We start from the raw sequence: 26213 nt of genomic DNA on the forward strand, positions 1-26213 counted from the left end.
TAAGTCCAGGGGTCTGAATACTGTCTGAAGGCTCTGTATGTTTTACCTCTCAACTAAATGATGAATAAGTCCAGGGGTCTGAATACTGTCTGAAGGCTCTGTATGTTTTACCTCTCAACTAAATGATGAATAAGTCCAGGGGTCTGAATACTGTCTGAAGGCTCTGTATGTTTTACCTCTCAACTAGAAATACTGGATGGTAGGACCCTGCATGCCTTCCAAAACTATCCCAGATTAATACTTTATCTCCGCATTTAATCTCCTTAAAAAGCATTTATCCACCAACGCAATTGATACATCCCAAATGGCAGCCCTATGTAGGGCACTACTTTAGACCAGAGCCCTATGGGACTATATAGGGACTAGGGTGCCAGAGCTCTATGGGACTATATAGGGACTAGGGTGCCAGAGCTCTGTGGGACTATATAGGGACTAGGGTGCCAGAGCTCTATGGGACTATACAGGGACTAGGGTGCCAGAGCTCTATGGGACTATATAGGGACTAGGGTGCCATTTGGGAAACAACCAATAATATGAACCCAGCCTAATACAATCAGAGGATAACTAACGTTGGGTATTAGAACCACATCCGGTTGGCATTGCATGTCCGGTAGTAGAGCGACATCCGGTTGGCATTGCATGTCCGGTAGTAGAACCACATCCGGTTGGCATTGCATGTCCGGTAGTAGAACCACATCCGGTTGGCATTGCATGTCCGGTAGCAGAACCACATCCGGTTGGCATTGCATGTCCGGTAGTAGAACCACATCCGGTTGGCATTGCATGTCCGGTAGCAGAACCACATCCGGTTGGCATTGCATGTCCGGTAGTAGAACCACATCCGGTTGGCATTGCATGTCCGGTAGCAGAACCACATCCGGTTGGCATTGCATGTCCGGTAGCAGAACCACATCCGGTTGGCATTGCATGTCCGGTAGTAGAACCACATCCGGTTGGCATTGCATGTCCGGTAGTAGAACCACATCCGGTTGGCATTGCATGTCCGGTAGTCGAACGACATCCGGTTGGCATTGCATGTCCGGTAGTAGAACCACATCCGGTTGGCATTGCATGTCCGGTAGTAGAACCACATCCGGTTGGCATTGCATGTCCGGTAGTAGAACCACATCCGGTTGGCATTGCATGTCCGGTAGTAGAACCACATCCGGTTGGCATTGCATGTCCGGTAGCAGAACCACATCCGGTTGGCATTGCATGTCCGGTAGTAGAACCACATCCGGTTGGCATTGCATGTCCGGTAGTAGAACCACATCCGGTTGGCATTGCATGTCCGGTAGCAGAACCACATCCGGTTGGCATTGCATGTCCGGTAGTAGAACCACATCCGGTTGGCATTGCATGTCCGGTAGTAGAACCACATCCGGTTGGCATTGCATGTCCGGTAGTAGAACCACATCCGGTTGGCATTGCATGTCCGGTAGTAGAACGACATCCGGTTGGCATTGCATGTCCGGTAGCAGAACGACATCCGGTTGGCATTGCATGTCCGGTAGTAGAACCACATCCGGTTGGCATTGCATGTCCGGTAGTAGAACCACATCCGGTTGGCATTGCATGTCCGGTAGTAGAACCACATCCGGTTGGCATTGCATGTCCGGTAGTAGAACCACATCCGGTTGGCATTGCATGTCCGGTAGCAGAACGACATCCGGTTGGCATTGCATGTCCGGTAGTAGAACGACATCCGGTTGGCATTGCATGTCCGGCAGTAGAACGACATCCGGTTGGCATTGCATGTCCGGTAGTAGAACGACATCCGGTTGGCATTGCATGTCCGGTAGTAGAACGACATCCGGTTGGCATTGCATGTCCGGTAGTAGAACGACATCCGGTTGGCATTGCATGTCCGGTAGTAGAGCGACATCCGGTTGGCATTGCATGTCCGGTAGTAGAACCACATCCGGTTGGCATTCTATGCACCATTAACAACTTCCAACTAAATCAAAACAGATTAAATGTAATCACAATTAGCAGGTCTAATGCTGAGCTTTGCCATCTAACCAAGTGGTTTGTGAATGTGAACAGGGTTCAGGAACTACAGGTATTACACAGAGGGTAATATAGAGACTGCGTGCAAGGTGTCCGACCATTGTTTTCAAGGTAATCTACTCACGTTGGCCGAGTCATGGACCGTCTATATCCGTGTTGCAGCCTGTTTATACAGACCAACATCACATGTGCACTAGCAGTCACGACGTTATCACGTCATACAAAAACACGGCAGACAGTGGATGAATATAAAATTGTAATATCTTTGGCTGTGAGTGCAAAAAATATATATAATTTGCCTCATCAACTATTTGAATAATTAAATGGATGTTTTGTGCACAAAGGTGATTACTAAAGTGTTTTATTAGGAGTTTTCAAATCTGACTTTTATAAATGGCCGTCATGGAAAATATATTTATTGGCCAGTGGTTACTTAAACTGCAGGAGCAGTGAAAACCGTGCGTCTAGACCAGAACCCTGGCCCTCGGGTAATACCGTTTAATAGAGATGGTTTATATGGCCAGTGGTTACTTAAACTGCAGGAGCAGTGAAAACCGTGCGTCTAGACCAGAACCCTGGCCCTCGGGTAATACCGTTTAATAGAGATGGTTTATATTTGCCAGTGGTTACTTAAACTGCAGGAGCAGTGAAAACCGTGCGTCTAGACCAGAACCCTGGCCCTCGGGTAATACCGTTTAATAGAGATGGTTTATATTTGCCAGTGGTTACTTAAACTGCAGGAGCAGTGAAAACCGTGCGTCTAGACCAGAACCCTGGCCCTCGGGTAATACCGTTTAATAGAGATGGTTTATATGGCCAGTGGTTACTTAAACTGCAGGAGCAGTGAAAACCGTGCGTCTAGACCAGAACCCTGGCCCTCGGGTAATACCGTTTAATAGAGATGGTTTATATGGCCAGTGGTTACTTAAACTGCAGGAGCAGTGATAACCGTGCGTCTAGACCAGAACCCTGGCCCTCGGGTAATACCGTTTAATAGAGATGGTTTATATTTGCCAGTGGTTACTTAAACTGCAGGAGCAGTGAAAACCGTGCGTCTAGACCAGAACCCTGGCCCTCGGGTAATACCGTTTAATAGAGATGGTTTATATGGCCAGTGGTTACTTAAACTGCAGGAGCAGTGAAAACCGTGCGTCTAGACCAGAACCCTGGCCCTCGGGTAATACCGTTTAATAGAGATGGTTTATATGGCCAGTGGTTACTTAAACTGCAGGAGCAGTGAAAACCGTGCGTCTAGACCAGAACCCTGGCCCTCGGGTAATACCGTTTAATAGAGATGGTTTATATGGCCAGTGGTTACTTAAACTGCAGGAGCAGTGATAACCGTGCGTCTAGACCAGAACCCTGGCCCTCGGGTAATACCGTTTAATAGAGATGGTTTATATGGCCAGTGGTTACTTAAACTGCAGGAGCAGTGATAACCGTGCGTCTAGACCAGAACCCTGGCCCTCGGGTAATACCGTTTAATAGCTGGGATACGGTTAGAAACCATCTCTAAGTTTATGGAGGACCATTTCTGATCTGGTTATGTCATGATCTGATGTTTATTTTTATTATTCATCCTTTATTTAACAAGGCAAGTCAGTTAAGAACAAATTCTTATTTACAAAGACAGCCTACACCGGCCAAACTCGGACGACGCTGGGCCAATTGTGCACCCCCCTATGGCCTCCCAATCACGGCCGGATGTGATACAGCCTGGGTGCATTAATTCAGGGGGTTTAAAACTGGGGTAGGCGGACCACTAGAAAACCCCTGAATTAATGCACCTAAGTTCACGAGGTACTGCAGGGGGTCTGGAATGTTGAGGGTGAAAAATAATTATGAATATAGCTAGCTGCAACAGCATACCATAATGCTTACCATTGGTACTTCTCCTCATCCAGTATGAAGGAAGTTAAGAGGTAGTTTCATGAGCCAATGCTAACTAGCATTGACTGGAAGTCTACAGGACTGGAAGTCTACAGGAATAGTTAGCTTGCTAGCTGTTCCTGTTCATCTGACTCTAGGGAAGTAGATAAATGGCTTCAGTGCCAACATCTCAAACTATTCCTTTAATATGGAGGAAATTAGTCATTGGTGCTAATTACAGTTTTTTTTCCTGTATAGAAAACTGTTCATGAGCTGTCTAAGTAGTTTCAGTGACAACTTAAACGACCAAAAGCAGATAGAACGAGATACACATTTAAATAACACCATCTTTGAAAACTAACAATCAAATAGAAAGCCGGACAGTCAGGGAGAATCAAATAGTAAGCCGGACAGTCAGGGAGAATCAAATAGAAAGCCGGACAGTCAGGGAGAATCAAATAGAAAGCCGGACAGTCAGGGAGAATCAAATAGAAAGCCGGACAGTCAGGGAGAATCAAATAGAAAGCCGGACAGTCAGGGAGAATCAAATAGAAAGCCGGACAGTCAGGGAGAATCAAATAGAAAGCCGGACAGTCAGGGAGAATCAAATAGAAAGCCGGACAGTCAGGGAGAATCAAATAGAAAGCCGGACAGTCAGGGAGAATCAAATAGAAAGCCGGACAGTCAGGGAGAATCAAATAGAAAGCCGGACAGTCAGGGAGAATCAAATAGAAAGCCGGACAGTCAGGGAGAATCAAATAGAAAGCCGGACAGTCAGGGAGAATCAAATAGAAAGCCGGACAGTCAGGGGGTGTGGTCAAAGTTCAAACGAGTCTGTTATACCCTATTAGAAAGGGCCTGGCATAAAATTCTGCATCTTCAGTCATATTATATTAGATTACAGAAAAAACTACGGGATGTAGGGGTCAGGCCTGACTAACAAAGAACACAGGTGGATGGATCAAGATAACCAAGAGGATCAGCAAAAAAAATTGTGCATTAAAATAACATAACATTGATCAGAAATTCAGTGTAGACATTATTGCAAAGAAAAAGCCATATCTGAGACTGGCCAATAAAAAGAAAAGATTAAGATGGGCAAAAGAACAGAGACACTGGACAGAGATATGGCTTTTTCTTTGCAACTCTGCCTAGAAGGCCAGCATCCCGGAGTCACCTCTTCACTGTTGACGTTGAGACTGGCCAGAGGAACTCTGCCTAGAAGGCCAGCATCCCGGAGTCACCTCTTCACTGTTGACGTTGAGACTGGACAGAGGAACTCTGCCTAGAAGGCCAGCATCCCGGAGTCACCTCTTCACTGTTGACGTTGAGACTGGACAGAAGAACTCTGCCTAGAAGGCCAGCATCCCGGAGCCGCCTCTTCACTGTTGACGTTGAGACTGGACAGAGGAACTCTGCCTAGTGGGCCAGCATCCCGGAGTCGCCTCTTCACTGTTGACGTTGAGACTGGTGTTTTGCGGGTACCATTTAATGAAGCTGCCAGTTGAGGACAGTTGAGAACTCAAACTAGACACTCAAATATACTTGTCCTCTTACTCAGTTGTGGAACGGGGCCTCCCACTCCTCTTTCTATTCTGGTTAGAGCCAGTTTGCACTGTTCTGTGAAGGGAGTAGTACACAGTGTTGTACGAGATCTTCAGTTTCTTGGCAATTTCTCGCATGGAATAGCCTTCATTTCTCAGAACAAGAATAGACTGACGAGTTTCAGAAGAAAGGTCTTTGATTCTGGCCATTTTGAGCCTGTAAATCGAACACACAAATGCTGATGCTCCAGATACTCTAAAGAAGGACAGTTTTATTGCTTCTTTAAATCAGGACAACAGTTTCCAGCCATGCTAACAATTGCAAAAGGGTTTTCTAATGATCAATTAGCCTTTTAAAATGCTAAACTTGGATTAGCTAACACAAAGTGCCATTGGAACACAGGAGTGGATAATGGACCTCTGTACGCCTATGTAGATATTCCATAAAAAATCTGCCGTTCCCAGCTACAATAGTCATTTACAACATTAACAATGTCTACACTATATTTCTGATCAATTTGATGTTATTTTAAATGGACAAAAAATATATATCTTTCAAAAACAAGAACATTTCTAAGTGACCCCAAACTTTTGAATGGTAGTGTACATATTAGCATGGGTATTGAAAGTTACCAGTGTGGATGGTCCCGTGTGGCTCAGTTGGTAGAGCATGGCGCTTGCAACGCCAGGGTTGTGGGTTCATTCCCCACGGGGGGACCAGGATGAATATGTATGAACTTTCCAATTTGTAAGTCGCTCTGGATAAGAGCGTTTGCTAAATGACTTAAATGTAAATGGATAATATAAAAAGCCCTAATATAAGAAGTGGACATGTTTTATTTTTGGGCTAAATGTATACATTATGATTTGCCTCTGAACTGTACGTGAACCCCTCTGCAATTAACTTTTTTATTTATTTAACTAGGCAAGTCAGTTAATAAGAACAAATTCTGATTTACAATGACGGCCTACCAGGGAACAGTGGGTTAACTGCCTTGTTCAGGGGCAGAACGACAGATGTTTACCTTATCAGCTCGGGGATTCAATCCAGCAACCTTTCGGTTACTGGCCCAATGCTCTAACCACTAGGCTACCTGCCGCCACAATCTACTGGCACTAACCATTAAAAACTAGGACTTCAACCAGGCTGTCCCTATGCTATTTGCTCTCTTTCTCTTAAACTGCTAACACAAAGCCTATGTGAAAATTTGGTTATTCACAAAGATCATGAAAAAAATATATAAACTGGCCCACATCAGTTGTACATAATTCAGCAGGGAGGTGTGCAACTACCACACATTATACCAGTGGAGAAACTACGTCACCTACATAGGAATTACCATGTCCCTTTCAATTCACATTCCTTGCAGAAAGAACTATTTGCAAACCTTTTAAAACATCCAGAAAGACAGTGGTCTTAGAAGGGTATTTATACTTTAAAATACATTTTATGTGAATGGATGTGGATTAAATAATGTTGCCAGTGTTTTAATGTCCTAGTTTCATATTGTTTCCTTTACCTCCAACTCTATATATCCAAGTGATCCTATGAGGACCTTGGGGATCAGATTTACCATTATACCCATTGATCACACTTATAAACAGACAGACACTGCTCAAAATGAGTTGTTTGTGATATCTACACTCCACTTTGTCCTCAACTAACTGGTGCCCCACACATTGACTGTGTACCAGCACTCCCATGTATATATTGTTACTTTTTACTGCTGCTCTTTAAACTTGGGTCTCTTATTCTTATCCGTATTTTTTGAAACTGCACTGCTGGTTAGGGGCTCGTAAGTAAGCATTTCACTCTAAGTTCTACATCTGTTGTATTCGTCGCATGTGACTAATAACATTTGATTTGATTTGATTCGGTTCACCACCCTATTCACGAAAAAAAATTGCTCCTACATACACCAAGTCCATAGATGTTATGTATTTCTATCAAGTCAGAACTGGAATGTTTACTCAAAGCAAAGGTTGTAAAAGTTTAGTAGATATTTATAGAATAAATCATAACTAGTTTGATGATTCTGTGACAGACTGAATTAGTTATTGATTTTTTACATTTGTAAATGGCTTTTGACAAATGTATGTTGTATGTCCGAATGTGTGACTATAAAAACAACTTTCCTTCACCATTCTAGCTAATAGAGTTTACACATCTTCCAACGAACTGTGGAGGTCAAAATAATTTTACAAATCTATTAATTTTAAAATGTTTAATTACTTCTACTTGCAATCATCATTCACCTGACAATACCAGACGTTACTTGTTTTTTTGTTAACATAAATGGGGGTCTCTGGTTTGCCTTGGCGGGGGTCCCTGTGCATGAAGTTTGAAAACCCCTGCATTAATTTACTACAACGACCACATGCCCATCATCATTACCCAAACAATGGATGGAAGAATGAATGAGCATTGGATCTAAAAAAAAAAACAGGAATTATAATTCAATAATTTAACAGATGGACGATATGGCCGAAGTCTCTTTCATGTTTCCTCGGAAAGTAGATTTGCTTCGTCAACTGAAACCGGGTTTAGCGCGCGCCAGGGTTCCTTCTGTCATTACGCAAAGCGGTATTTCCAAATCCACACCATTTATAAAATGTGAAACTGTCTTAACAAATACTATGTGAAACTATCCACACAAATCCCCAATAAGGATTGGATGGGGGTATAGTCTCGCTATATTCAAACCGACCCGGCAGCGGATTATGACGGAGTTTCCATCTGGGGTTTATTTCCCCACAGCCCAGTGAGAAAATAACACGGTTAGGCGCTACACTTTCCCATGTCTAAAACCGCGACTGTCTTGTTGTGTAGCCTATATGCATAAATATTCTCTAGATACAAACTTTATTCCCAACATGGTAGAATGGTCCTTACCACCAATTACATTATTTCCCCGCCTAAATCCGAATACAACTATACAGTGCTATGACTGGAAAGGAAACGCAGAACTTACTTCTTCTCTTGTATGACATTCTCCTTGATGGCCCCTAACGTAAGCACCGGGAGGCCGTTGCACTGTTGGAGGCGGCAGGTGGCCAGGTTCCTTTTGCGTTGGTCTTTCAAACAGGCGTTCTCAGAACATAAATCCGTTACTTGCTGTTCCAAGTCCTCGATACGAACCCTCTGCATCTCCAACAGCTCCTGTTGGGTGTCTATGATCTTGTTGAGTTCCGTCAGGTACTCCGTCGCCTTGCTGGGGTTCTCCGTTACTGGGTTCGGCTGCTCCATCTCCCCGTAGCGCTGCTTCTCTCCTCACGCGTCAAATGGTAGATCGAGCGCTGTCACACTCATGTTCGGTGTAGGGTTAGCCCGTCGCTCCGCCATTGTTTGTTACCGGGTGAATGGAGAAGTTGAGTGATTGTCAGTTGTAGCGAGACGTTGTAGCGAGACGTCGTCCACCAGCTCTGCGCTACGTGATCTACCCACCGACTACCGCTACCGCTCTGAGGACAGAAAGCCATTTAACCCTTTACGGGACGTGACGAGCAGTCCCCACGTTTACAATGTAGCAACGTCCTCCTCCCTGAATCAATCTCTGACATCGGCTCCATAACGGATTGGAGTGTTCAAAAGGCTCGAACTGTGTGGTCTATTTTCTCTCATTTGTTTTCTATCAAGAGCTGAGGCCATTCTTCCACAGGTGATTTGCCCAAATGCCAATCCTGAAGCAGGCTGTTCCAGTTAATTAATGAACCAGTAAACCACATGTGATCTTCACGTGCATCTCTGACCAATATAATTGAGCACATTCATATTCAGCCACATGGTAGAACCATTATGTGCCCATTATGTGCTCCCATCTTTAAAAGGTAAACCTATAGTAAATCAATGCTTTCATTTATTCAAACAGCATGTAAAACAGGCCACACCAATCATGAACAAAGAAGGGAACAGGCCACACCCTACTGACCAGAGAAGGGAACAGGGTAGGCCACACCCCTACTGACCAGAGAAGGGAACAGGGTAGGCCACACCACAACTGACCAGAGAAGGGAACAGGGTAGGCCACACCCCTACTGACCAGAGAAGGGAACAGGGAAGGCCACACCCCTACTGACCAGAGAAGGGAACAGGGTAGGCCACACCCCTACTGACCAGAGAAGGGAACAGGGTAGGCCACACCCCTACTGACCAGAGAAGGGAACAGGGCAGGCCACACCCCTACTGACCAGAGAAGGGAACAGGGTAGGCCACACCCCTACTGACCAGAGAAGAGAACAGGGCAGGCCACACCCCTACTGACCAGAGAAGGGAACAGGGTAGGCCACACCCCTACTGACCAGAGAAGGGAACAGGGTAGGCCACACCCCTACTGACCAGAGAAGGGAACAGGGCAGGCCACACCCCTACTGACCAGAGAAGGGAACAGGGCAGGCCACACCCCTACTGACCAGAGAAGGGAACAGGGCAGGCCACACCCCTACTGACCAGAGAAGGAAACAAGGTAGGCCACACCCCTACTGACCAGAGAAGGAAACAGGGTAGGCCACACCCCTACTGACCAGAGAAGGAAACAGGGTAGGCCACACCCCTACTGACCAGAGAAGGGAACAGGGCAGGCCACACCCCTAATGACCAGAGAAGGGAACAGGGCAGGCCACACCCCTACTGACCAGAGAAGGAAACAGGCCACACCCCTACTGACCAGAGAAGGAAACAGGGTAGGCCACACCCCTACTGACCAGAGAAGGAAACAGGGTAGGCCACACCCCTACTGACCAGAGAAGGGAACAGGGTAGGCCACACCCCTACTGACCAGAGAAGAGAACAGGGCAGGCCACACCCCTACTGACCAGAGAAGGGAACAGGGTAGGCCACACCCCTACTGACCAGAGAAGGGAACAGGGCAGGCCACACCCCTACTGACCAGAGAAGGGAACAGGGCAGGCCACACCCCTACTGACCAGAGAAGGGAACAGGGAAGGCCACACCCCTACTGACCAGAGAAGGAAACAGGGTAGGCCACACCCCTACTGACCAGAGAAGGAAACAGGGTAGGCCACACCCCTACTGACCAGAGAAGGAAACAAGGTAGGCCACACCCCTACTGACCAGAGAAGGGAACAGGGCAGGCCACACCCCTACTGACCAGAGAAGGGAACAGGGCAGGCCACACCCCTACTGACCACAGAAGGGAACAGGGCAGGCCACACCCCTACTGACCAGAGAAGGGAACAGGGCAGGCCACACCCCTACTGACCAGAGAAGGGAACAGGGCAGGCCACACCCCTACTGACCAGAGATGGGAACAGGGCAGGCCACACCCCTACTGACCAGAGATGGGAACAGGGCAGGTCACACCTCTACTGACCAGAGAAGGGAACAGGCCACACCCCTACTGACCAGAGAAGGGAACAGGGCAGGCCACACCCCTACTGACCAGAGAAGGGAACAGGGCAGGCCACACCCCTACTGACCAGAGAAGGGAACAGGGCAGGCCACACCCCTACTGACCAGAGAAGGGAACAGGGTAGGCCACACCCCTACTGACCAGAGAAGGGAACAGGGTAGGCCACACCCCTACTGACCAGAGATGGGAACAGGGCAGGCCACACCCCTACTGACCAGAGAAGGGAACAGGGCAGGCCACACCCCTACTGACCAGAGAAGGAAACAGGGTAGGCCACACCCCTACTGACCAGAGAAGGAAACAGGGTAGGCCACACCCCTACTGACCAGAGAAGGGAACAGGGCAGGCCACACCCCTACTGACCAGAGAAGGGAACAGGGCAGGCCACACCCCTACTGACCAGAGAAGGAAACAGGCCACACCCCTACTGACCAGAGAAGGAAACAGGGTAGGCCACACCCCTACTGACCAGAGAAGGAAACAGGGTAGGCCACACCCCTACTGACCAGAGAAGGGAACAGGGTAGGCCACACCCCTACTGACCAGAGAAGAGAACAGGGCAGGCCACACCCCTACTGACCAGAGAAGGGAACAGGGTAGGCCACACCCCTACTGACCAGAGAAGGAAACAGGGTAGGCCACACCCCTACTGACCAGAGAAGGGAACAGGGCAGGCCACACCCCTACTGACCAGAGAAGGGAACAGGGCAGGCCACACCCCTACTGACCAGAGAAGGAAACAGGCCACACCCCTACTGACCAGAGAAGGAAACAGGGTAGGCCACACCCCTACTGACCAGAGAAGGAAACAGGGTAGGCCACACCCCTACTGACCAGAGAAGGGAACAGGGTAGGCCACACCCCTACTGACCAGAGAAGAGAACAGGGCAGGCCACACCCCTACTGACCAGAGAAGGGAACAGGGTAGGCCACACCCCTACTGACCAGAGAAGGGAACAGGGTAGGCCACACCCCTACTGACCAGAGAAGGGAACAGGGCAGGCCACACCCCTACTGACCAGAGAAGGGAACAGGGCAGGCCACACCCCTACTGACCAGAGAAGGGAACAGGGCAGGCCACACCCCTACTGACCAGAGAAGGAAACAGGGTAGGCCACACCCCTACTGACCAGAGAAGGAAACAGGGTAGGCCACACCCCTACTGACCAGAGAAGGAAACAAGGTAGGCCGCACCCCTACTGACCAGAGAAGGGAACAGGGCAGGCCACACCCCTACTGACCAGAGAAGGGAACAGGGCAGGCCACACCCCTACTGACCAGAGAAGGGAACAGGGCAGGCCACACCCCTACTGACCAGAGAAGGGAACAGGGCAGGCCACACCCCTACTGACCAGAGATGGGAACAGGGCAGGCCACACCCCTACTGACCAGAGATGGGAACAGGGCAGGCCACACCCCTACTGACCAGAGAAGGGAACAGGCCACACCCCTACTGACCAGAGAAGGGAACAGGGCAGGCCACACCCCTACTGACCAGAGAAGGGAACAGGGCAGGCCACACCCCTACTGACCAGAGAAGGGAACAGGGCAGGCCACACCCCTACTGACCAGAGAAGGGAACAGGGTAGGCCACACCCCTACTGACCAGAGAAGGGAACAGGGTAGGCCACACCCCTACTGACCAGAGATGGGAACAGGGCAGGCCACACCCCTACTGACCAGAGAAGGGAACAGGGCAGGCCACACCCCTACTGACCAGAGAAGGAAACAGGGTAGGCCACACCCCTACTGACCAGAGAAGGAAACAGGGTAGGCCACACCCCTACTGACCAGAGAAGGGAACAGGGCAGGCCACACCCCTACTGACCAGAGAAGGGAACAGGGCAGGCCACACCCCTACTGACCAGAGAAGGAAACAGGCCACACCCCTACTGACCAGAGAAGGAAACAGGGTAGGCCACACCCCTACTGACCAGAGAAGGAAACAGGGTAGGCCACACCCCTACTGACCAGAGAAGGGAACAGGGTAGGCCACACCCCTACTGACCAGAGAAGAGAACAGGGCAGGCCACACCCCTACTGACCAGAGAAGGGAACAGGGTAGGCCACACCCCTACTGACCAGAGAAGGGAACAGGGTAGGCCACACCCCTACTGACCAGAGAAGGGAACAGGGCAGGCCACACCCCTACTGACCAGAGAAGGGAACAGGGCAGGCCACACCCCTACTGACCAGAGAAGGGAACAGGGCAGGCCACACCCCTACTGACCAGAGAAGGAAACAGGGTAGGCCACACCCCTACTGACCAGAGAAGGGAACAGGGTAGGCCACACCCCTACTGACCAGAGAAGGGAACAGGGCAGGCCACACCCCTACTGACCAGAGAAGGGAACAGGGCAGGCCACACCCCTACTGACCAGAGAAGGGAACAGGGCAGGCCACACCCCTACTGACCAGAGAAGGAAACAGGGTAGGCCACACCCCTACTGACCAGAGAAGGAAACAGGGTAGGCCACACCCCTACTGACCAGAGAAGGAAACAAGGTAGGCCACACCCCTACTGACCAGAGAAGGGAACAGGGCAGGCCACACCCCTACTGACCAGAGAAGGGAACAGGGCAGGCCACACCCCTACTGACCAGAGAAGGGAACAGGGCAGGCCACACCCCTACTGACCAGAGAAGGGAACAGGGCAGGCCACACCCCTACTGACCAGAGAAGGGAACAGGGCAGGCCACACCCCTACTGACCAGAGATGGGAACAGGGCAGGCCACACCCCTACTGACCAGAGATGGGAACAGGGCAGGCCACACCCCTACTGACCAGAGAAGGGAACAGGCCACACCCCTACTGACCAGAGAAGGGAACAGGGCAGGCCACACCCCTACTGACCAGAGAAGGGAACAGGGCAGGCCACACCCCTACTGACCAGAGAAGGGAACAGGGCAGGCCACACCCCTACTGACCAGAGAAGGGAACAGGGTAGGCCACACCCCTACTGACCAGAGAAGGGAACAGGGTAGGCCACACCCCTACTGACCAGAGATGGGAACAGGGCAGGCCACACCCCTACTGACCAGAGAAGGGAACAGGGCAGGCCACACCCCTACTGACCAGAGAAGGGAACAGGGCAGACCACACCCCTACTGACCAGAGATGGGAACAGGGCAGGCCACACCCCTACTGACCAGAGAAGGAAACAGGGTAGGCCACACCCCTACTGACCAGAGAACGGAACAGGGTAGGCCACACCCCTACTGACCAGAGAAGGAAACAGGGCAGGCCACACCCCTACTGACCAGAGAACGGAACAGGGTAGGCCACACCCCTACTGACCAGAGAAGGGAACAGGGCAGGCCACACCCCTACTGACCAGAGAAGGGAACAGGGCAGGCCACACCCCTATAGTTAATTAGGTGCTTGAAGGATGATCCCCTACAGTAGGTGGCCTGGAACATGCCTAGATCAATATTCCTCATCTCTCTTCTCCTTCTCAATCTCCTCTCTCCCTCATCCATCCTCTATCCCCCTACCTCCCTCCCTCCAAACTCCTCCCTCTAAACTCCTCCCCCCCCTCCCTCTTCCCTATAAACTCCTCCCCCTCCCTCCCTCCAAACTCCTCCCTCTAAACTCCTCCCCCTCCCTCCCTCTCCCCTATAAACCCCTCCCCCTCCTTCCCTCTAAACTCCTCCCCCTCCCTCCCTCCCTCATCCCTCTAAACTCCTCCCCCTCCCTCCCTATGGTAGATCAACACAGTGGAGATCCATCAACATGTCATATCATGTGAGAGAACAACAGAACAGAACAGGCACTATTATATTCTACAGTCTTAATGCCACTGGTCTCAGGATACGTCCCAAATGGCACCCTATTCCCTATATAGTGCACTACTTTAGACCAGGGCCCTATTCCCTATATAGTGCACTACTTTAGACCAGGACCCTATTCCCTATATAGTGCACTACTTTAGACCAGGGCCCTATTCCCTATATAGTGCACTACTTTAGACCAGGGCCCTATTCCCTATATAGTGCACTACTTTAGACCAGGGCCCTATACATTTACATGTACATTTAAGTCATTTAGCAGACGCTCTTATCCAGAGCGACTTACAAATTGGTGCATTCACCTTATGATATCCAGTGGAACAACCACTTTACAATAGTGCATCTAACTCTTTTAAGGGGGGTGGGGGGTTAGAGGGATTACTTTATCCTATCCTAGGTATTCCTTAAAGAGGTGGGGTTTCAGGTGTCTCCGGAAGGTGGTGATTGACTCCGCTGACCTGGCGTCGTGAGGGAGTTTGTTCCACCATTGGGGTGCCAGAGCAGCGAACAGTTTTGACTGGGCTGAGCGGGAACTGTACTTCCTCAGAGGTAGGGAGGCGAGCAGGCCAGAGGTGGATGAACGCAGTGCCCTTGTTTGGGTGTAGGGCCTGATCAGAGCCTGAAGGTACGGAGGTGCCGTTCCCCTCGCAGCTCCGTAGGCAAGCACCATGGTCTTGTAGCGGATGCGAGCTTCAACTGGAAGCCAGTGGAGAGAGCGGAGGAGCGGGGTGACGTGAGAGAACTTGGGAAGGTTGAACACCAGACGGGCTGCGGCGTTCTGGATGAGTTGTAGGGGTTTAATGGCACAGGCAGGGAGCCCAGCCAACAGCGAGTTGCAGTAATCCAGACGGGAGATGACAAGTGCCTGGATTAGGACCTGCGCCGCTTCCTGTGTGAGGCAGGGTCGTACTCTGCGAATGTTGTAGAGCATGAACCTACAGGAACGGGTCACCGCCTTGATGTTAGTTGAGAACGACAGGGTGTTGTCCAGGATCACGCCAAGGTTCTTAGCACTCTGGGAGGAGGACACAATGGAGTTGTCAACCGTGATGGCGAGATCATGGAACGGGCAGTCCTTCCCCGGGAGGAAGAGCAGCTCTGTCTTGCCGAGGTTCAGCTTGAGGTGGTGATCCGTCATCCACACTGATATGTCTGCCAGACATGCAGAGATGCGATTCGCCACCTGATTATCAGAAGGGGGAAAGGAGAAGATTAATTGTGTGTCGTCTGCATAGCAATGATAGGAGAGACCATGTGAGGATATGACAGAGCCAAGTGACTTGGTGTATAGCGAGAATAGGAGAGGGCCTAGAACAGAGCCCTGGGGGACACCAGTGGTGAGAGCACGTGGTGCGGAGACAGATTCTTGCCACGCCACCTGGTAGGAGCGACCTGTCAGGTAGGACGCAATCCAAGCGTGGGCCGCGCCGGAGATGCCCAGCTCGGAGAGGGTGGAGAGGAGGATCTGATGGTTCACAGTATCAAAGGCAGCCGATAGGTCTAGAAGGATGAGAGCAGAGGAGAGAGAGTTAGCTTTAGCAGTGCGGAGCGCCTCCGTGACACAGAGAAGAGCAGTCTCAGTTGAATGACTAGTCTTGAAACCTGACTGATTTGGATCAAGAAGGTCATTCTGAGAGAGATAGCAGGAGAGCTGGCCAAGGACGGCACGTTCAAGAGTTTTGGAGAGAAAAGAAAGAAGGGATACTGGTCTGTAGTTGTTGACATCGGAGGGATCGAGTGTAGGTTTTTTCAGAAGGGGTGCAACTCTCGCTCTCTTGAAGACGGAAGGGACGTAGCCAGCGGTCAAGGATGAGTTGATGAGCGAGGTGAGGTAAGGGAGAAGGTCTCCGGAAATGGTCTGGAGAAGAGAGAAGGCCGAGCTGACCTGAGCCAAGCTGAGCCGTGCTGACCTGAGCCGAACTATACCCTATAGTGCACTACTTTAGACCAGGGCCTTATCCCCTATATAGTGCACTACTGTTGATCAGGGCCCTATTCCCTATATATAGTGCACTACTTTAGACCAGGGCCCTATTCCCTATATAGTGCACTACTTTAGACCAGGGCCCTATTCCCTATATAGTGCACTATTGTTGATCAGGGTGCTATTTGGGACATCCTCTGTCCCTTCCCTCCAGCATTAAAACACAGTGAGGCATCATCAGACAGTCTGTTGTTAATGCTGGACCAGGGGCAATGGACACATACCCTTTACCCACTACACAGCTGAGCTGAGCTGACCTGAGCCAAGCTGAGCTAAGCTGAGCCAAGCTAAGCTGACCTGAGCCAAGCTGACCTGAGTCAAGCTGAGCCGAGCTGACCTGAGTCAAGCTGAGCCAAGCTGAGCCGAGCTGACCTGAGTCAAGCTGAGCCGAGCTGACCTGAGCCATGCTGAGCCAAGTTGGGCTGAGCTGACCTGAGCCAAGCTGAGCTGAGCTGAGCTGTACTACGCTTGCCTGGTTATGCATCCACCATTGTTGACGGAAAAAAGACCCAGCACAGTTTGTTACATCTGATTGAATAAATTAATGCCCTACAGAACTGGGAGGATGGGAGCGATTGAGGAGAGGAGAGTTGTAGATTGGAAAGGAGAGGAGAGGAGAAGAGAAGATTGGAAGGGAAAGAAACGGAGAGGAAAGGAGATGAGAGGAAAAGAAAGGAGAGGAGAAGATTGGAAAGGAAAGAAAAGGGGAGGAGAGGGGAAGATTGGAAAGGAAAGGAAAGGAAAGGAAAGGAAAAGAGAGGAAAGTACAGGAAAGGAGTAGATTGGAAAGGAAACGAGAGGAGAGGAGATGAGAGGAAAATATTTGAAAGGAAAGGAAAGGAAAGGAGAGGAGTAGATTGGAAAGGAAAGGAGAGGAGAGGAGAGGAAAGAAGAGGAGAAGATTGGAAAGGAAAGGAGAGGAGAGGAGATGAGAGGAGAAGATTGGAAAGGAAATGAGAGGAGAGGACAAGAGAGGAGAGGAGTAGATTGGAAAGGAAAGGAGAGGAGAGGAGAGGAAAGAAGAGGAGAGGAAAGAAGAGGAGAGGAGAAGATTATAAAGGAAAGGAGAGGAGAGGCTATGAGAGGAGAGGAAAGGGAGAGGAGAAGATTGGAAAGGAAAGGAGAAGGGAGGGGAATTAAGGAGGCTTATAGAATTACAGATTTATTTTTACAGCTCTGTGGCTCTGTGGCACTGTCTTCCCATTCAGCATCACAGCTCTAGGAATCCATTTGGTGTTCCATCATAACATCGCCACCTCGCTTCAGTCTTTGTAAATATTATCTCTGAGGTAGCAAGAGATTGTTGACATGAATCTTGTTCTGGAGGTAGTTCTGGAGAGTGGTCACTAGCTGGCACAGCCACAAAGTCATAAAATCTGATTTGAAACCTAACTCTAACCTTAACCTTAACCACACTAAGCCTAATGCCTAACCTTAACCCTTGTGTAGTCTTAACATTCCGTATACTCCCCTTGTCCTAAGGGTAAAAAATGACCCGCCTTCACTAAACCCCTAAAATAAAGCAGCTTAATTTAATTTTAAACCCCAAATCTATTTTGCATGAAGAAACAACCGGTCATTCATCACAAACGTTGTGAATATCTGGGTTTTCCCTCTTAATAATGCAGAAAGACTGCGTTTAATCAGTGGACTCCACTTGTTTTTATTACAACACCTGTCATAATTGTTTTCTTTACTAAAGTAGAGTTTTATTAATATTGCTAAAGGTACTGTATACAGGTAAACATACATATTTTAGCAAGACATACCACTTGTATAGCCTATGAAAGTAGCAGAAATGTTCAGAAAGTATTTGAATGCATTTTATTGAAGGGAAACAACAACAGTCTTAAAGGTTTTTGGCAACATAGTGATATATTCTTAAATACTGTACAATGAGGAATTCAACTAGAAAATACTAGTCTTCTCCCATTTGTTTAACCATTGCCCCCACCCACAAGGTGTATAAACAATAAATAAGAATAAAATAAGATAGATACAAAAACATGAAGAACAAATCAATCAACTCTAATTAACACAAGTAGGACAGTATGCAAGTGTGTGTACATAGACTTTGCAGATTTATTTCTCACATGTGCAGCACGTAGTATTTGTTTTACAGTCTTTCTTTGCAGGGCAGAATTGGCATCTCCTTCTCTTGCCTGTCCCAGCGGCAGCCTCAGGTTGATCAGGACAAGATTAAACCCCCTAAAAAGCTTTCACAAGCGCTGCAGAGGCTGCTGTGCGGGGGAGGCGCTCCATTCTTTCAATGTGTGGGGTTACAAGTGCTTTTCCCAGCTGCTCCAGGAACACCCTCCTCTTGTTCCACTTATCAGGCATCCAGGTAGGGTTGATCTTGTTCCATATCACAAAGGCATTGTATGAGGACACATCAGTGATGTTATGGAAGATGACCAGGGGCCAGCGGGCAGTCATCCTCCTGCAGCTGTAAATTCCAATCACCTTATCCAGGTTGTCCACGCCTCCTTTGTTGTGGTTGTAGTCCAGGATGATGGCTGGCTTCCTGTCCTCAAGATCACTGATCTCAGCTGTTTTGTGCAGTGAGCTCAGGAGGACCACATTCTTGTTCAATCAATCACATTTATTTATAAAGCCCTTCTTACATCAGCTGATGTCACAAAGTGCTGTACAGAAACCCAGCCTAAAACTCCAAACAGCTAGCAATGCAGGTGTAGAAGCATGGTGGCTAGGAAAAACTCCCTAGAAAGGCCAGAACCTAGGAAGAAACCTAGAGAGGAACCAGGCTGTGAGGGGTGGCCAGTCCTCTTCTGGCTGTGCCGGGTGGAGATTATAACAGAGCATGGCCAAGATGTTCAAATGTTCATAGATGACCAGCAGGGTCAAATCATAATAATCACAGTGGTTGCAGAGGGTGCAACAGGTCAGTACCTCATGAGTAAATATCAATTCGCTTTTCATAGTCGATCATTCAGAGTATCTCTACCGCTTTAGAAAGTTGAAAACAGCAGGTCTGGGACAGGTAGCACGTCCGGTGAACAGGTCAGGGTTCCATAGCCGCAGGCAGAACAGTTGAAATTGGAGCAGAAGCACGACCACATGGACTGGGGACAGCAAGGAGTCATCAGGCCAGGTAGTCCTGAGGCACAGAGAGAAAAAATAAAGAGAGAAAGAGAAAGAGAGAGAACTAGACAGAGCATACTTAAATTCCCAAAGGACACCGGCTAAGACAGGAGAAATACTCCAGATATAACAGACTGACCCTAGCCCCCCGACACAAACTATTGCAGCATAAATACTGGAGGCTGAGTATAACTATCTGTCATGTAGAATAGGGAGTAAATATAGCTCTATTCATGACATTTCAATCTGCAACGTTCTGAGTGTTTCATCTCCCGAAACACCTTGATGATGACCACCAGCCAATGAGCAGGCAGATCCAGTTTTACATCATCAATGCAAATAGTCTGGGTAGCCATTTGATTAGATGTTCAGGAGTCTTATGGCTTGGGGGTAGAAGCTGTTTAGAAGCCTCTTGGACCTAGACTTGGCGCTCCGGTACCACTTGCCGTGCGGTAGCAGAGAGAATGACTAGGGTGGCTGGCGTGTTTGACAACTTTTAGGGCCTTGATCTGACACCGCCTTGTATAGAGATCCTGGATGGCAGAAAGCTTGGCCCCAGTGATGTATTGGGCCGAACGCATTACCCTCTGTAGTGCTTTGCGGTCGGAGGCTGAGCAGTTACCGTACCAGTGATGCAACCAGTCAGGAGACTCTCGATGGTGCAGCTGAATAACTTTTTGAGGATCTGAGGACCCATGCTAAATCTTTTCAGTCTCCTGAGGGGGAATAGGCATTGTCGTGCCCTCTTCACAACTGTCTTGGTGTGTTTGGACCATGTTAGTGTGTTGGTGATGTGGACACCAAGGAACTTGAAGCTCTCAACCTGCTCCACCGCAGCCCCGTCGATGAGAATGGGGGCGTGCTCTGTCCTCCTTTTCCTGTAGTCCACAATGATCATCTCCTTTGTCTTGATCACGTTGAGGGAGAGGTTGTTATCCTGGCACCACACTGCCAGGTCTCTGACCTCCTCCCTATAGGCTGTCTCATCGTTGTCGGTGATCAGGCCTACCACTGTTGTGTCATCGGCAATCTTAATTATGGTGTCGGAGTCGTGCCTGACCGTGCAGTCATGAGTGAACAGGAAGTACAGGAGGGGACTGAGCACGCACCGCTGAGGGGCCCCTGTGTTGAGGATCAGCATGGCAGATGTGTTGTTACCTACCCTCACCACCTGGGGGCGGCCCGTCAGGAAGTCCAGGATCCAGTTGCAGAGGGAGGTGTTTTGTCCCAGGCTTCTTAGCTTAGTGATGAGCTTTGAGGGTACTATGGTGTTGAACGCTGAGCTGTAGTCAATTAATTGCATTCTCACGTAGCTGTTCCTTTTGTCCAGGTGGGAAAGGGCAGTGTGGAGTGCAATAGAGATTGCATCATCTGTGAATCTGTTAGGGCGGTATGCAAATTGGAGTGACCCTAGGGTTTCTGGGATAATGGTGTTGATGTGAGCCATGACCATCCTTTCAAAGCACTTCATGGCTACAGACGTGAGTGCTACAGGTCGGTAGTCATTTAGGCAGGTTACCTTAGTGTTCTTGGGCACAGGAACTATGGTGATCTGCTTGAAACATGTTGGTGTTACAGACTTGGACAGGGACAGGTTGAAAATGTCAGTGAAGACACTTGCCAGTGGTCAGTGCATGCTCGGAGTACACGTCCTGGTAATCAGTCTGGCCCTGCGGCCTTGTGAATGTTGACCTGTTTAACTTCTTTGGTACTAAGGGGCAGTATTGAGTAGCTTGGATGAAAAGGTGCCCAGACTAAACTGCCTGCTAGAATATGCAAAAGCTAGAATATGCATATTATTAGTAGATTTGGATAGAAAACACTCTGACGTTTCTAAAAATGTTTGAATGATGTCTGTGAGTATAACAGAACTCATATGGCAGGCAAAAACCTGAGAAAATATCCAACCAGGAAGTGGGAAATCTGAGGTTTGTAGGTTTTCAAGTCTTTGCCTATCCAATATACAGTGTCTATGGGGTCATATTGCACTTCCTAAGGTTTCCACTAGATGTTAACAGTCTTTAGAACCTTGTTTCAGGCTTCTACTGTGAAGGGGGAGAGAATGAGAGCTGTTTCAACCAGGTGTCTGGCAGAGTGCCATGAGCTCAGTCAGGCACCCGTGAGAGGTAGCTGCATTCCTTTTCGACTGGGGATCGTCGTTGGAGGTTCGGACTGTGGACCGTCGTTGGAGGTTCCGAACTGTGGCCCATCATAGGAGGTTCCGAACTGTGGCCCGTCGTTGGAGGTACCGGACTGTGGCCCGTCGTTGGAGGTTACGGACTGTGAAACGTCGCCGGAAGCTCTGGACTGGGAACTGTCGCCGGAAGCTCTGGACTGGGTACTGTCGCCGGAAGCTCTGGACTGGGTACTGTTGCCGGAAGCTCTGGACTGGGGACTGTCGCCGGAAGCTCTGGACTGGGTACTGTTGCCGGAAGCTCTGGACTGGGGACTGTCGCCGGAAGCTCTGGACTGGGGACTGTCGCCGGAAGCTCTGGACTGGGGACTGTCGCTGGAAGCTCTGGACTGTGGAAGCGCACTGGAAGCCTGATGCGTGGTGCCGGAACAGGTGGTACCGGGCTGAGGACATGCACCTCAGGGCGAGTGCGGAGAAGAGGCACAGGCCGTACTGGACTGTGGAAGCGCACTGGAGATCTGGAGCGTAAAGCTGGCACACTGCGTCCTGGCTGGATGCTCACTTGAGCCTGGCAAGTGCGAAGAGCTGGAATAGAGCGCACCGGGCTATGAATGCGAACTGGAGACACCGTGCGCATCACTGTGCAACACGGTGTCTGACCAGTCACACGCTCCCCAGCACGCCCGCTCTGCAGCGCTCTCAATGCTAGCACCTTTCTCCGGAATCTTGCGTCGAACTCCTCCTCCGACTCCCTGACTGGCTCTGGTTCGCTCCTTGGCTCTGCCGACTGCTCTATGTGCCCCCCCCCCCAAAAAAAATGTCTTGGGGCTGCCTCTCGTGCTTGCCTCGTTTGTATTTCTCCTCGTAATATCGCCGTTCCGCTTTCGCTGCCTCTATTTCTTCCTTCGGAAGGCGATACTCCCCCGCCTGCGTCCAGGGTCCTGCTCCATCCAGAATCTCTTCCCATGTCCATTCCTCCTGAACACACTGCTTGGTCCTTTTGTGGTGGGTTCTTCTGTCTCGGCCGTTGTAAGGAGGAGACCAAGGCGCAGCGTGGTAAGCGTACATTCTTCTTTATTTAAGACTGAACACTGAACAAACTAACAAAATAACAAAACGAACCAAGAAGCTAATATGAGTAGTGCAGACAGGCAACATAGAACAAGAACCCACAAACACCAAAGGGAAAATGGCTGCCTAAATATGATCCCCAATCAGAGACAACGATAAACAGCTGCCTCTGATTGGGAACCATATCAGGCCACCATAGACATACAAATCACCTAGACCTACAAAAACCCTAGACATACAAAAAACTAGACAATACAGAAACTAACGTACCCTCCCTAGTCACACCCTGACCTAACCAAAATATAAAGAAAACAGATATCTCAGGTCAGGGCGCGACACTTGGATAGTTCCATCTGGCTCCATCTGAGCCACACGGTCCCGTAGAGCATGGCGCTTGCAACGTAAAATGTCAAATGTAAATGTAAATCTGTACCACTGACTTAGTTCTGATTGGATAGTTTCATCTGTGCCACTGACTTAGTTCTGATTGGTTAGTTCCATCTGTACCACTGACTTAGTTCTGATTGGATAGTTCCATCTGTACCACTGACTTAGTTCTGATTGGATAGTTCCATCTGTACCACTGACTTAGTTCTGATTGGATAGTTCCATCTGTACCACTGACTTAGTTCTGATTGGATAGTTCCATCTGTGCCACTGACTTAGTTCTGATTGGATAGTTCCATCTGGGCCACTGACTTAGTTCTGATTGGATAGTTCCATCTGTGCCACTGACTTAGTTCTGATTGGATAGTTCCATCTGTACCACTGACTTAGTTTTGATTGGATAGTTCCATCTGGGCCACTGACTTAGTTCTGATTGGATAATTCCATCTGTACCACTGACTTAGTTCTGATTGGATAGTTCCATCTGTACCACTGACTTAGTTCTGATTGGATAGCTCCATCTGTGCCACTGACTTAGTTCTGATTGGATAGTTCCATCTGTGCCACTGACTTAGTTCTGATTGGATAGTTCCGTCTGTACCACTGACTTAGTTCTGATTGGATAGTTCCATCTGTGCCACTGACTTAGTTCTGATTGGATAGTTCCATCTGTACCACTGACTTAGTTCTGATTGGATAGTTCCATCTGTGCCACTGACTTAGTTCTGATTGGATAGTTCCATCTGTGCCAATGACTTAGTTCTGATTGGATAGTTCCATCTGTGCCACTGACTTAGTTCTGATTGGATAGTTCCATCTTTACCACTGACTTAGTTCTGATTGGATAGTTCCATCTGGGCCACTGACTTAGTTCTGATTGGATAGTTCCATCTGTGCCACTGACTTAGTTCTGATTGGATAGTTCCATCTGTACCACTGACTTAGTTCTGATTGGATAGTTCCATCTGTGCCACTGACTTAGTTCTGATTGGATAGTTCCATCTGTACCACTGACTTAGTTCTGATTGGATAGTTCCATCTGTGCCACTGACTTAGTTCTGATTGGATAGTTCCATCTGTACCACTGACTTAGTTCTGATTGGATAGTTCCATCTGTACCACTGACTTAGTTCTGATTGGATAGTTCCATCTGTGCCACTGACTTAGTTCTGATTGGATAGTTCCATCTGTACCACTGACTTAGTTCTGATTGGATAGTTCCATCTGGGCCACTGACTTAGTTCTGATTGGATAGTTCCATCTGGGCCACTGACTTAGTTCTGATTGGATAGTTCCATCTGTGCCACTGACTTAGTTCTGATTGGATAGTTCCATCTGTACCACTGACTTAGTTCTGATTGGATAGTTCCATCTGTACCACTGACTTAGTTCTGATTGGATAGTTCCATCTGTGCCACTGACTTAGTTCTGATTGGATAGTTCCATCTGTACCACTGACTTAGTTCTGATTGGATAGTTCCATCTGTACCACTGACTTAGTTCTGATTGGATAGTTCCATCTGTACCACTGACTTAGTTCTGATTGGATAGTTCCATCTGTACCACTGACTTAGTTCTGATTGGATAGTTCCATCTGTGCCACTGACTTAGTTCTGATTGGATAGTTCCATCTGTACCACTGACTTAGTTCTGATTGGATAGTTCCATCTGGGCCACTGACTTAGTTCTGATTGGATAGTTCCATCTGTACCACTGACTTAGTTCTGATTGGATAGTTCCATCTGTGCCACTGACTTAGTTCTGATTGGATAGTTCCATCTGTGCCACTGACTTAGTTCTGATTGGATAGTTCCATCTGTACCACTGACTTAGTTCTGATTGGATAGTTCCATCTGTGCCACTGACTTAGTTCTGATTGGATAGTTCCATCTGTACCACTGACTTAGTTCTGATTGGATAGTTCCATCTGTGCCACTGACTTAGTTCTGATTGGATAGTTCCATCTGTACCACTGACTTAGTTCTGATTGGATAGTTCCATCTGGGCCACTGACTTAGTTCTGATTGGATAGTTCCATCTGTACCACTGACTTAGTTCTGATTGGATAGTTCCATCTGGGCCACTGACTTAGTTCTGATTGGATAGTTCCATCTGTGCCACTGACTTAGTTCTGATTGGATAGTTCCATCTGTGCCACTGACTTAGTTCTGATTGGATAGTTCCATCTGTACCACTGACTTAGTTCTGATTGGATAGGTCCATCTGTACCACTGACTTAGTTCTGATTGGATAGTTCCATCTGTGCCACTGACTTAGTTCTGATTGGATAGTTCCATCTGTACCACTGACTTAGTTCTGATTGGATAGTTCCATCTGGGCCACTGACTTAGTTCTGATTGGATAGTTCCATCTGTGCCACTGACTTAGTTCTGATTGGATAGTTCCATCTGTACCACTGACTTAGTTCTGATTGGATAGTTCCATCTGGGCCACTGACTTAGTTCTGATTGGATAGTTCCATCTGTGCCACTGACTTAGTTCTGATTGGATAGTTCCATCTGTACCACTGACTTAGTTCTGATTGGATAGTTCCATCTGTACCACTGACTTAGTTCTGATTGGATAGTTCCATCTGTGCCACTGACTTAGTTCTGATTGGATAGTTCCAGCTGTACCACTGACTTAGTTCTGATTGGATAGTTCCATCTGTACCACTGACTTAGTTCTGATTGGATAGTTCCATCTGTACCACTGACTTAGTTCTGATTGGATAGCTCCATCTGTACCACTGACTTAGTTCTGATTGGATAGTTCCATCTGTGCCACTGACTTAGTTCTGATTGGATAGTTCCATCTGTGCCACTGACTTAGTTCTGATTGGATAGTTCCATCTGTACCACTGACTTAGTTCTGATTGGATAGTTCCATCTGTACCACTGACTTAGTTTTGATTGGATAGTTCCATCTGGGCCACTGACTTAGTTCTGATTGGA

General features: G+C 48.6%; 1 protein-coding gene across 1 annotated transcript in view; it reads right to left on the reverse strand.

Annotated features, from left to right (window-relative positions):
* Positions 1–9072, reverse strand: part of iqsec1b (IQ motif and Sec7 domain ArfGEF 1b) — a 34350-nt gene extending 25278 nt beyond the window's left edge. The window contains exons 1-3 of the mRNA XM_071334622.1: positions 8396–9072; positions 5325–5376; positions 599–1933 (exon numbers count right to left, since the gene is read on the reverse strand). Of these exons, the coding sequence (XP_071190723.1) occupies positions 599–1933; positions 5325–5376; positions 8396–8670 (1662 nt within the window). The 5' untranslated portion in view covers positions 8671–9072. The remainder of the gene's footprint in view (positions 1–598; positions 1934–5324; positions 5377–8395) is intronic.
* Between the last annotated feature and the right edge of the window lie 17141 nt (positions 9073–26213).

This window comes from Salvelinus alpinus, chromosome 12, assembly GCF_045679555.1.
Source record: "Salvelinus alpinus chromosome 12, SLU_Salpinus.1, whole genome shotgun sequence".
Classification (NCBI taxonomy): Eukaryota; Metazoa; Chordata; class Actinopteri; order Salmoniformes; family Salmonidae; genus Salvelinus; species Salvelinus alpinus.